The sequence below is a fragment of the Tachyglossus aculeatus genome, chromosome X1 (assembly GCF_015852505.1).
Source record: "Tachyglossus aculeatus isolate mTacAcu1 chromosome X1, mTacAcu1.pri, whole genome shotgun sequence".
Classification (NCBI taxonomy): domain Eukaryota; kingdom Metazoa; phylum Chordata; class Mammalia; order Monotremata; family Tachyglossidae; genus Tachyglossus; species Tachyglossus aculeatus.
Genome location: NC_052101.1, coordinates 113175195 through 113187826, shown reverse-complemented (window position 1 = coordinate 113187826; position 12632 = coordinate 113175195). Strand labels below are relative to the sequence as shown.

The 12632-nt window shown below is 49.3% G+C and overlaps 1 protein-coding gene across 5 annotated transcripts; it reads right to left on the bottom strand.

The window, feature by feature from the left end:
• Window positions 1-5320: 5320 nt before the first annotated feature.
• LOC119950257 (cold inducible RNA binding protein) lies at window positions 5321-12169 on the bottom strand. 5 transcript variants are annotated; one of them, XM_038772459.1, is made up of 8 exons: window positions 12063-12169; window positions 9745-9853; window positions 9540-9646; window positions 9190-9328; window positions 8978-9062; window positions 8673-8740; window positions 5998-8269; window positions 5321-5472 (listed from the first exon to the last, which is right to left on the bottom strand). In XM_038772459.1, exons 2-7 carry the CDS (start codon window positions 9845-9847, stop codon window positions 8253-8255), a joined length of 519 nt encoding a protein of 172 aa, XP_038628387.1. In that variant the 5' UTR covers window positions 9848-9853; window positions 12063-12169; the 3' UTR covers window positions 5321-5472; window positions 5998-8252. The 5 variants fall into 5 exon arrangements, with proteins under 5 accessions (XP_038628387.1, XP_038628389.1, XP_038628391.1 ...); XM_038772461.1 differs by having other exon boundaries at window positions 5998-6175; XM_038772463.1 differs by having other exon boundaries at window positions 6104-6175.
• Between the last annotated feature and the right edge of the window lie 463 nt (window positions 12170-12632).

The window sequence follows — 12632 nt, the reverse complement described above, 5'->3', positions numbered from 1 at the left end:
CCATGTGGGACACCTTGATTATCTTTTATCTACCCCAGTGCTTAGAACAGGGCTTGGCACATAGTAAGCGCTTAACAAATACCATTATTATTATTAACTACCATCTCTATGCAGATGATACCCAAATCTACATATCCTCCCCTGATCTCTCTCCAGGCTCGCATCTCCTCCTGCCTTCATGGCTTAGGTTGTAAGAGCACAAACTGGGGAGTCAGAGGTCATGGGTTCTAATCCCAGCTCTGCCACTTGTCAACTGTGTGACCCTGGGCAAGTCATCTCACTTCTCTGTGCCTCAGTTACCTCATCTGTAAAATAATTAAGATTGAGAGTCCCACATGGGACAACCTGATTACATAGTAACTGCTTAATACCATCATTATTATTACTGCATCAGCCCTCCTTGCTGACCTCCGAACCTCCTGCCTCTCCCCACTCCAGTCCATACTTCCCTCCACTGCCCAGATCATCTTTCTCCAGAAACGTTCAAGACATGTCAGCCCTCCCTCCTTAAAAATCTTCAGTGGTTGCCTATCCTCCTCCATATAATAATAATAATAATAATAATAATAATAATAGCATTTATTAAGCGCTATGTGCAAAGCACTGTTCTAAGTGCTGGGGAGGTTACAAGGTGATCAAGTTGTTCCACTGGGGGCTCACAGTCTTAATCCCCATTTTACAGATGAGATAGGCTCAGAGAAGTTAAGTGACTTGCCCAAAGTCACACAGCTGACAGCTGGCTGAGCCAGGATTTGAACCCATGACCTCTGACCCCAAAGCCCAGGCTCTTTCCACTGAGCTATGATTCTTCTCCATATCAAAAAACAAAAAAAAACTCCTCACCATTGGCTTTAAAGTTCTCCATCACCTTGCCCCCTCCTACCTCACCTTGCTTCTCTCCTTCTACAACCCAGCCTGCACTTTGCTCCTCTGGTGCTAACTTTCTCTCTGTGCCTCCATCTCGCCTATCTTGCCACCAACCCCTGGCCCACAATCCTACCTCTGGCCTGGAATGCCTTCCCTCCTCAAATCCAACAATTACTCTCCCCGCCTTCAAAGCCTTACTGAAGGTACATCTCCTCCAAGAGACCTTCCCAGACTAAGCCCCACTTTTCCTCATCTCCCACTCCCTTCTGCATCACCCTGACTTGCTCCCTTTGCTCTTCCCCCCTCTCCCAGCCCCACAGCACTTAAGCATATATCTGTAATTTTATTTATTTATATTGATGTCTACTTGGCTGAGGAGAAGCATTTTTTTTTAATGGCTCGTTAAACACTTTACTAAGCATTGGGGTGGACACAAGATATCAGCATAGACACAATCCATGTCCCACATGGGACTCACAGTCTTAATCCCCATTTTACAGACGTAATAATGGGGACTCAAATAAAATTACTTGCCCAAGGTCACACAGCAGATATGTGGTCAAGGTGGGAATAGAACCCAGGTCCTCTAACATCCAGGCCCATACTCTTTCCACTAGGCCACCTGATCAGGAAGAGGGAAGCCACTCCACATAGAGGATCAGGCAAAAGCCACTCCCATCCCATGCAAACCTGCGAAGAAGGATGGTATCTACCAACTCTGTTGTATTGTACCCTCCCAAGCAATTAGTCCACAGCTCTACCCTGAGTGATTGAGGGTCAGAGCCAGAGCAGCAGAATGCATCTGTTGTTCTACTGTACTCTCCCAATGACATTTTAGAGTGCTCTGCACACAGCGCTCAATAAATACAGTTGACTGACTGACAACAGAGACACTGAATGACTGGAGCAAGATGGGGAGCTCAACCCTACGTGGTGTAGTGGATAGAGCACAAGGCTGGGAGTCAGAAGGTCTTGGGTTCTAATCCCGGCTCTATCACTTATCTGCTGTGACCTTGGGCAAGTCACATCACTTCTCTGGGCCTCAGTTACCTCATCTGTAAAATGCAGATTGAGACCGTGAGCCCTATGAGGGACAGGAACTGTGTCCAACCTGATTGGCTTGTATCCACCCCAGTGTTTAGTACAGTGTCTGGCACATAGTAAATGTTTAACAACTATCATAATTATTATTATTAAGGACCTTAGCTGGCCAGTTACCCCTTCGCTACCCCTTTTGGGTAGGCCCTCCACCTCTACTTGTGCCAAAGCAGGAGACATGGGGTGAGAGTTCCATGTGTCAGAGGAGGAACCACACCCTATTGTGAACCTCTGGTTGTCTGTCAAGACCTGGGGATTCCCCCCTGTCCCCAGTTAAGTGCAAGCCCTTCCTTTCAAGGCAGGGATTGTGTGCCAAGCACTATACCAAGTGCTGGGGGGAGATGCAAGACCATCAGATCCCACATGAGACTCACAGTCTAGAAGGAGGGAGAACAGGTCTTGAATCTCCATTTTGCAGATGAGGGAAACTGAGGAACAGAGAAGTGAAGTGAGTTGCCCAGAGTCACGCAGCAGCTAAGTGGCAGAGCCAGGAATCAACAACTGAGATTTTTGTCACTAGAAGCACAGAGGCGGCTACAGTGTTCTCGCTGGCAAGTTCACAGAGAAACAAGATTAGAATCACTGCTTTTGATCACCCCAAGGCAAGTTTATTTCAGGTTGGTGGAAACGCCCACATAGCTAACTATACCAAGAAGTAATCCTAACCCAAAACACTTGGGGCAGAGCAAGACCCTTTTAGCCACTTTCTCCAGTCAGGCCTCCTGTCGGTTGATACAACCAGTTCCTGCATTAAGCGCAAACTCGCCCAACTCTCCCCAGACCACAACCCTTCCAACCCCTTCACCCTCTCATCGTTTTCTGCCATCTCCCAAGAGAGCTCCCATCCCCTTTCAAAATCCTCCCCCTTCGCACCTTATGAAAACGCTTGTGCCCACCCTTCTTCCCTTTGACTGCCATCTTCAATGGCTCACTCTCCTGCAGCTCCTTCCCTTCCGCTTTCAAACACGCCCACATATCCCACCCTAAAATACCTTCCCTTGACCACACTGCTCCTTCCAGCTGTTGACCCCATCTCCCTACCATCCCTGTCCAAACTTCTCCGAGTCAGCTCCTGCTGCCTCCACTTCTCTCTAGACACCCTACAATTTGGCTTCTGGCCCCTCCACTCTTCTGAAGCTGCTTTCTGCAAAATCAATACAACCTCCTCTTTGCCAAATTCAACAGGCTCCACTCCATCCTAATTCTCCTTGACCTCTTAGCTGCCTTGGAGACTGCTCTGAAAAACACTAAACCTTAGTTTCACTAACACTGTCCTCTCTGGCCACTCTTGTCTCTTTTGCCTGCTCCTCCTCTTTCACCCACCCCCCAACCCCCCTGCTTGCAGGGTTGGGGGGCAGGGGGAGGGCCCTGCTCCTATTCTCCATCTTCACCCTCTCCCTTGGCCAGGTCATGTTTCCATGGCTTCAAATACCATCTCTATGCAAATGACTCCCAAATCTCCATCTCCAGCCTTAACCTCTCCCTGTCTCAGCACTCTCATTTTTTCCTAGCTCTAGGACATTTCTACCTGGGTGTCCCGCTGTCACCTCAAAACTCAAATCCAAAATTCAATGTCCCATCTTCCCTCCCCAACCCAGGACCACCATCCTTCCTATCTTACAAGCCCACACCCATAGTGTTATTCCCTTGACTCAACATTCTCCTTCAACCCACATTATCAGTCATTCGCTCAATCTTGTTGATTCTATCTCCACACTTCACCCCCTTCCTCTCTATCCAAATTACTACCACCCTCATCCAAGAACTTGTCATTTCCCATCTCTAGCCTGTGAGCTCGTTGTGGGCAAGGAATGTGTCTGTTACAATGTACTCTCCCAAGCTCTAGTACAGTGCTTTGCACACAGTAAGTGCTCAATACAATTGAATAAATTAATCTCACCCTACTAGATCAGCCTCCTTGCTGCCCAGGTCATTTTTCTAAAAAGATCAACCCGTGCCCACCTCGGCACTCCACAAATGCCTCCATTGGTTGCCCACCCATCACCACATCAAGGAGAAATTCCTCATCATTGGCTTTACAGAATTCAACCAGCTCTCTCCATCTACTTATCCTCTCCCCTCCCACCACAGTCAGAAGAACCTGGGTTCTAATCCCAGCTCCACCACTTCTTGTCTGCTGTGTGACCTTGGGCACATCACTGTACTTCTCTGTATCTCAGTTACCTCATCTGTGAAATGGAGATTAAGACTGTGACCCCCGTGAAGGACAGGGACTGTACCCAACCTCATTAGCCTGTACCTTCCCCAGAGCTTAGAACAGTGCTTGACACATAGTAAGCACTAAAATACCATCATTAACCCAACCCATACACTTCACTCCTAATATCAACCTGCTGCTCACTGACCCTCTTCACCCTACCCAGCATCAGACCCTCGTTCACACCCTCCCCTTATGCATCTGATAGACCAGCACTCACCGAATCCTCAAATTGGCTCTCCTCCAGGAAGCCTTCCTTGACAACTCAATCCCCACCTTCCCACCCAACTTTCCCTCCCTGCCTCTCCCATATAGTCTCACACTCTTAGCACTTATGTACATATCCTTGCTCTTGGTTGCGTCCCTTACCTGTTATTTTAATACCTGTCCCCCTATTAGCCTAAGTTCCTTGAATGCAGGGATCAGGTCTACCAAATGTACTGTACTCTTAAGTGCTCAGTTCAATGTTTTACACAAATCAAGCATGCAACTATTGTATGTTAAGCCCCTTATGGGCAGGGAACATGTCTGCCAACTCTGTTGTATTGTAATCTCCCAAGTGCTTAGTACAGTGCTCTGCACACAATAAATATCAGATTGGTTAAGCACCTAAGTGCCAAGCACTATACTAAGCACTGGAATAGATACTAGGTAATAATAATAATGATGGTATTTGCTTAGCACTTACTGTGCACCAAGCACTGTAATCATGGGGCTCACAGTCCAAGTAGGAAGGAAACCAGGCATTGAATCCTTATTTTACAGCAAGCGAAACAGACTCAGAAGTGAAGTAACTTGCCCAGGGTCACAGAGCAAACAAATGAGTGGCAGAGCCAGGATTACAATCCAGGTCCTCTTGACTGTCAGGCCCAGGGTGGCTCTTTCCACTAGGCCCCTTCTGCATCCCACTGATTCTGCAGCAATTTCCTAGTGCCAATCTACACCTGCCTTAATGCCCCCCCCAATCCCCATACAGTTCCTTCCCCAATCTTCAAGAGAGGTGATTTCCTGGTGGCAAAGGCTATCAGGCAGCTAAGAACTTTCCAGGGCAGGGCCACTAAACCTAGCTACAGCCCTCAATCCTATTGCGGGGAGGGACGAACGCCACACTCCTGGACTCAAAGATTCTCCGAGTCATTTTTCATGTTCCACTGTTTATTCTGGTCTAAAGTTGTCAACTTCAAAGTTCTTAATTTATTTCCCACAATGACATCAGAAATCCATCAATCAAGTCCCAGTTATTGGTGACTGTTCCACAGCCGAGTTCTCGGTCAGCCGCGTCGTATTTCCTGTTGGGAGGAAAGAGAAGTTTGAGCCCTCCGCCATCTACACCTTCAGGTCACTCTCCTCCCACCTCACTGCTGAGTTTCTAAATTACATTTCATTCATTCAATCGTATTTATTGAGCACTTACTGTGTACAGAGCACTGTACTAAGCACATGGGAAAGTATAATACAACAATAAACGGACACATTCCCTGCCCACAATGAGCTTACAGACTAGAGGACGAGCTTACAGTTCATTCTCAGCTAGTCACTGTAGCTCTAGCTGATCGTACCATGCTCATCCACCATGGGCCTCCTCAGTTATGTGAAGGGGGACCCAGTCTTTCAGGTGCACACCCTCCCCTCATCCCCCACCTACTCCATTTATTTGGTAATCGATCGCCAGCTACTTATGTTCTTTAAAGAAAACGCCAGGGGGGTAGAGGGTGGGTGTGAGGGGAGAGACTATTCACGGCCTAGGTTTTCGGCTGCTCAGACAGGTAGACATCAATTCGCAAGTCGTGATTCCCAAACCTTGGCCAACTTACAAGTTAATAATTCAAGCCATCGGGATCCGACATCCGAAGGATCCGGTCTCTCCCAAGTTTCCCAGGCTCCCTGGTCGGGGAGCGCCGGGAGCAGGGGCCCACTTAACTCTTGTCCCCAAGGATCCGCTTTCACCCAGGTCTCCGCTGCCCATGTCAGCTATCACTTGGCCTCTTCAACCTGTCAAAGGCAAAAGCGTGTTAGGATCCAGGTCCACACAAGGATTTTCACAGTCCCTCCCTGCCTCCCCCAAAGACAATTCACACCGTTTACGAGGGTTTCGCAAGCCAGCCAGTCAGTCACTGAACCCATCACATCACAGAAGCGCGGCTGGGGGCAAACTGCTTCAAGGCCAGCTGGCGCCTTTGGATATTCCAGCCAATATAACATTGGATCCTTAAGCAGAGACAGTTAGCCACTTTTGACATGGCTGTTTAGGGGCTGTGTGGACCGGGGGCGGGGTGGGGAAAAAAAAAGTGGCAACAGGTAGGATGGCGGAGTAAAACTACACTTAAGTGAGCGAGTCAAAATGATGTCTAGGAAGAGTCTCAATAGATGAACAGAAAATCCCCGAGGCGGGAAATTCGATTTCCAATCTCGCTTACGTACCGAGTAGCAAGACATTGTTTGCCCGGCTCAGACTCAAAGGAACTGAGTTTGCGCTACAAGTCAAGGATGCCGATAGGTGCGATTTTAAACTCGTAGTTGGACTAAAAGAGTCAAAGGAACATTTCACAGGCACATCAGACTTTCAAATGAGCTCTCGACAGGAGGAAAGATGCGGACATGAGCAAAAGGAGTTACCTCGAAACACAGGACTATTTCCACATATGAACTAGCCAAGAGAGCAGCTTTCGTCTCAGAGGTTTCTCTGGAGGCACACAACACTTCTGTTCTCCAAGGGCACTGCAGTTTCCATATGCTAGCAGAGAATTCTTAGAACTTGTAAGGCAACGACAAAGCTAGCTAATTAAGGCAAATGGCTTTTTTTTTTTTTAATCTCCCTGGGAACACTGCTTTTCCAGTTATCACAAGACTTTGAGTCTAGACTAGGAAAGTTTTCCATGTCTTGATATGAACAGTTTACTGGCTGCACTTGGCCAACTGACTTCCATCTGATAAAATGCATACCAAGCAGAGTTACAACTCTCATTAGCCTATTCTGTTTGTCTAGCCACTAGACAACAGTTTGGCAGGCTACTTTTGTGTGACATTATGCTTCGAGAGTCTCCACATGCCAAGGCTGGTGTTAAGATTATAATTTCTTTGGCATCTCTCGCTGCCAGTCACCAGCCTGACTGACACATGCTCCTCTGGCTCTGCTCTCTGCTCTGCAGTCCGCTCCGTTAGTCAGAAGTGCAGATATCCATCAAGGATTGTGTCGTGCAAGGAAATGTAAATGTCAGGAGCAAAGTTCATTTCAGACTGTCTTTTAATCGGCTTCGTAAAGCCAAAGAAACTGTGTACAAGAATTCCTTAACCACTTCAAATACAACATCAATGGAATATGCATACGTCTTCCAGTAAAAAAAGGACAATATAAATAAACAATTTCAAGAACCTCTTCTATGGAAAGTTTGCAAGACGCCTATCTGGGTAATTTACATCATACAGTAAAAATACCTTTATGCAGATTGAACATACACAAGCAGTTTCTCTTTAGATAGATCAAGGTGGTCTGCCTCTCCTCGTACCCCAGGGTCACACTAAAGGAACGTTACAAAAGCTGATGGTTTAAAAAAAAAAAAAAATCCGCCACAGCTTAGTTTCCAATGAACATTGGATTCAAGGCCCTCTCTCTCGCTCTCGCTCTCTCTCTCTCTCACTATCCAAGAAAACTACCAGGGCCCAATCCCAAGTTTGCATTTAAAAAAAAATTTTTTAAAAGCAGAAATCCAAAAAGCAAAAGCAAAAAACAAACAAAAAAACCCCCCAAAAACCCACACCTTGGGCTCATGACCCCCCGACAAAAAAAGAAAAAAAAAAAGAGAAGAGAATTTTTTTTTAAAGTCCAAAGTGCTTTCAGAACAGCTTAAACACTCGAGAACAGACAGAAGAGCGTTTGTTAAGGAAAAGTCTAATTAGGCCATCTTGTTTCAATCAGAAGCTGTCAGGCTGTGTTTGACAAGACCAGAACTGAGAATGCTACAAAAGTGAAAATCCAAGTAGATGTACTACACAATAACGATTCAGCGAAGCTCCCAAAATCTTTATAAATACAGCCATTGGAGGGACGATCTTGAGTCAGGAAGGATTTTTACTCGTTGTGTGTAGCTGAGGACAAGAAGCAGGCACAGTTGTAAAGGTACTGAAGCACACGACAAGTTCCAGCATCATTTCACTCCCCTGAATTATCTCGGAGGCTTACAGGGTTTCCCCCACCCTTGCCTTACAGTCTTAGGGCGCTCGATTCAGCATTTAGAGATTTCCAGGTTGGTCCCTAGAGATGCTTTTGCCTTGAAGCCAGCTAAGACCTACACATGCATTAAAACTAGTAAGAATTAGGGCTGTAAATGGTTCCTCACACCAAGATTCGGCAAGAAACATTGGTTCCTTACGGGCAAGTATGGAAGGAGGGTCTGAGAGTCGAGCCCTAGAGATCGCTCCGCCAGGCGGGCAGTGTCACAGAAGGAAAGGTATCGATCGGAGTGCCGACCCTAGTCGAACTAGCACTTACCATAACTGTCATAGCTGTCTCTGTAGGAGCCCCCGGAGGATCTGTCCCCATAGCTTCCTTGACTCCGGCTGTTAAATCAAACAGGCAGGGTGGGTTTGCTTTTGGTTAAGCAGCTTTGCAAGCTAGATGGTACTTTGTATAACTGCACGTCATGGTGCAGTAGGGACTGGAGCCAGTTTAGAGTCTCGAAGGGATGAGGCTGAACTGTTTCATAGTTAAGAGATAAAATCAGAGTTACGACAGGGCCTGAGTTAGGAGAGACCCGCGGTTCCTCCATCGCCAAAGTGCCCGGCCGCCATCCTCACCTGCTGCTGTAGTAGTCTCTGGAACCGCCATAGCCCCCGCTCCGAGACTCAAATCTGCTTCCCCCATACCCTCGGTCTCCGCCTCCTACGAGGGGTGACAAAGGATGAAGGTGACAAAGCCTGAGTTCCCACCTGTCCCCGGCAAGGTCCTCACAATGACTCCCGTACAAGCAAACCGACTTTCGTTAAGACAGCCACCTCCCGAGACTCACCTCTGGAGAAGCCACGCCCCCGGCCCCTGCCGCCACGGAAAAACCCTCGGCCGCCAGACGATCCACCGCGGTAGCCACGGGACCGGTTTTCTGATGATTTGCCTGCCTGGTCAACTCTTATTTGACGCCCGTCCACGGACTGAAAACAAAACCCAAGTTGGCATGAGTTTGGGCCTTCGAAGCCTCTGCATTCCATCCCAGACCCACATTGATGCACTAACGGGGTCAAACATACCCCCCACTCCCCTCCCTCCCCCAAAGGTGAGGGAAAGGAATAATGATGGCACTTTTGAGCACCACTTACTATGGGCTGGACACTGGGGATAGGAATGAGGGAATCAACCTCTTACCTTTCCATTCATGGCCATCATCGCATCTTTTGCATCATCAATGTTCTCAAATGTAACAAAACCAAATCCTCTGGACCTCTGGGTCTCCCTGTCTTTCACCACCACAACTAGAGATATAGAAAGACATCAGCACAATTAGCATCCAGCCATGAAACTGCAGAATAACAACAAAAAAATCACTACAGGCACACTAAACATGGCTTGCCTTCAGAAATTTGTCCATATTTGGAGAATACTTGCTCCAGGGACTGCTCGTTGGTATCAAAACTCAGGCCACCCACGAAGAGCTTTCCTTCATCTGATGCCATTGTAACCTGTTCACAAGAGTTTCTACTGTGAGAATCCAGAGGGGCCACTGCAGCCTCTTCCCCCGACACTCTTGCACCTACAATCACATGCCAGATAGAAGCGAGGGGGACACAGAGGGGCCAGCCAGTTACCCGGCAACAGAAGCTCCTAGTTCTACTCAAGGGCATGCATGCCTGTTCTGTTTGAACCCAGCCAAATGCAGCAGGCTTATAAATAGATGCCTAGAGAGGGAGATGCCTCTGGTAGTTGGCACTATCCAGGTCGCGCGGAGTGTGAATACCTAATGGCCAGGGAGGGCTCTTCAATGAGGAAAGGTTGCTTCCTCCTACTTAGGATTTGAGCCGCCCTTGGGACCTGATGATCTTGTATCTACCCCAGCGCTCAGTACAGTGCTTGGCACGTAGCAAGTGCTTTAACAAGAACCACAATTATTATTACTGAAAGATGCCCGACTCGTAAGTTCAGCAGCAGCAGCCACTGTTCATTCATCTCATGGGAGCCAGGCCCTCCCCTTACCCTGGACAAGTTTTTGCGACACAGTAAGGGAGGTGCCGACCCTTTGAAAGGCACAGTAACCAAGGTCTCCCCACCACCTCAAGACCTTTAAAGGCAGTGGGAGGGCAAAAGAGCTAGCAGACTCCTGTCTAAAGCACCCACTGGCACCTTCTGCCCACTCTCTCCAAATTTTCCATCACGAGAAGCGGAGTGGCTTCGGGAAAGAGCACGGCCTTGGAGGTCAGAGAACGTGGATTCTAATCCCGGCTCCCCAACTTGGCTGCTGTGTGACCCTGGGCAAGCCACTTTACTTCTCCGTGCCCCAGTTCCATCAACTCTATTTATTTATTTTACTTGTACATATCTATTCTATTTATTTTATTTTGTCAGCATGTTTGGTTTTGTTCTGTCTCCCCCTTTTAGACTGTGAGCCCACTGTTGGGTAGGGACAGTCTCTAGATGTTGCCAACCTGTACTTCCCAAGCGCTTAGTCCAGTGCTCTGCACACAGTAAGCGCTCAATAAATACGATTGATTGAACAACTAAAATGGGGACGAAGTCTGTGAACCCCACGTGGGCCAACCTGATTACCTTGTAACTACTGCAGTGCTTAGAGCAGTGCTTGGCACATAGTAAGCATCTAACGAATAACGCATATAGCTCTCCATCCCCCCATCTTACCTCCTTCCCTTCCCCACAGCACCTGTATATATGTATGTTTGTACATATTTATTACTGTTTTACTTGTACATATCTATTCTATTTATTTTATTTTGTTAGTATGTTTGGTTTTGTTCTCTGTCTCCCCCTTTTAGACTGTGAGCCCACTGTTGGGTAGAGACTGTCTCTAGATGTTGCCAATTTGTACTTCCCAAGCGCTTAGTACAGTGCTCTGCACACAGTAAGCGCTCACTAAATACGGTTGATGATGATATAGCTATAATTCTATTTGTCCTGACGATGTTGACACCTGTCTCCATGTTTTGTTGTCCGTCTCCCCCTTCTAGACTGCGAGCCCGTTGTTGGGTAGGGGCCGTCTCTCTATGTTGCCGGCTTGGACTTCCCAAGCGCTTACTACAGTGCTCTGCACACGTAATTATTGCAACTATCATTATTCCGGCCGGCCAAGGGCTCGGGGGGGGGGGGGGGGGGGGGGCGCCAGCATGGGAGACGGGGAGGGAAACACGTCCCATCCCCTTCCCCTCAAATCCGCCATGACATCCGCAACCCTCGATGCCGCCTCGGCTCAAGATGGCTGACGGTCACGTGCTCATGGCGGGCCCACCGCAGTCAGCCACGGCAGCCCTCTCGTGGTAGGGTGAACGGTCTCGTCCCTCGCTCCCGCCCCCCGCGCATGCGCGCTAAAGGCGGCCCTCCGCCCTGCGCCATTCCATCCGGGAACGCTAGGCCTCCCCGCCATTTCGCTTGGCGCTGGCCACTACTCCCGGCCGCCATTTTGCGGGATCGCCGCAGCGCGCCCGTCCGCCGGGGGACTGCATCGTTCTATCGCCATGGGCTACTGTTCCTCCCCTTTCCCCCCCTCCAACCCCAAACACGAGGCTCGCCCGGCCGTCTTGAGGGAATAAGGCCCCACCCAACCGCCTCCGTCCCTTCGGGGGGGGCGTGTCTGTCGCCCGGCCCGCCCTCACGAACACCCCCCAACACACACACGCATCTCCCTCAACGGCTTCTTCTTCGCGCCCCCCTCGACCCCCTCACCGATGGTGCGTTAGGTCCGCAGCGACGCGCAGGGAGACCGCAGGGAAGCGCCGCCTCGATCGTCTGACCGCGGAATGAAAGGCGCGGCGCGGCACCCGCTGGTTTATATACCGTCGCGGAGGCCCCGCCTCCGTCGCCACCTCGGCCAATCCGGAGCGGTCGGGTCCCGGGGGCTGCTTTCTATTCATGAGCTACGAAGAGGAGGGGAACGAGCCCACTTCCCCTCCGCCCGCACCGGAGTCGGAGGGAGTGAGGAGGGATCGGCGGGGGCGTTTCCAGCCGCAAGTCCGCAGTCCCCCTCCCCTCAGGGTACGGAGGGGGAGGGGGCAGAGCGGGATTGAAGGCGGAGCCTCGGAAGGGGGGGGGCGGGACTGACCCACTTTCGCGTTCTCCCTCCCCAGCACTGCGGCTGGGACCGCATTGGTCAATAGCCCACCCCTCTCTTACTGACCCTTATTGCACCTGTATATACGCTTGTACATATTTTTAGACTGTGAGCCCACTGTTGGGTAGGGACTGTCTCTATATGTTGCCAATTTGTACTTCCCAAGCGCTTAGTACAGTGCTCTG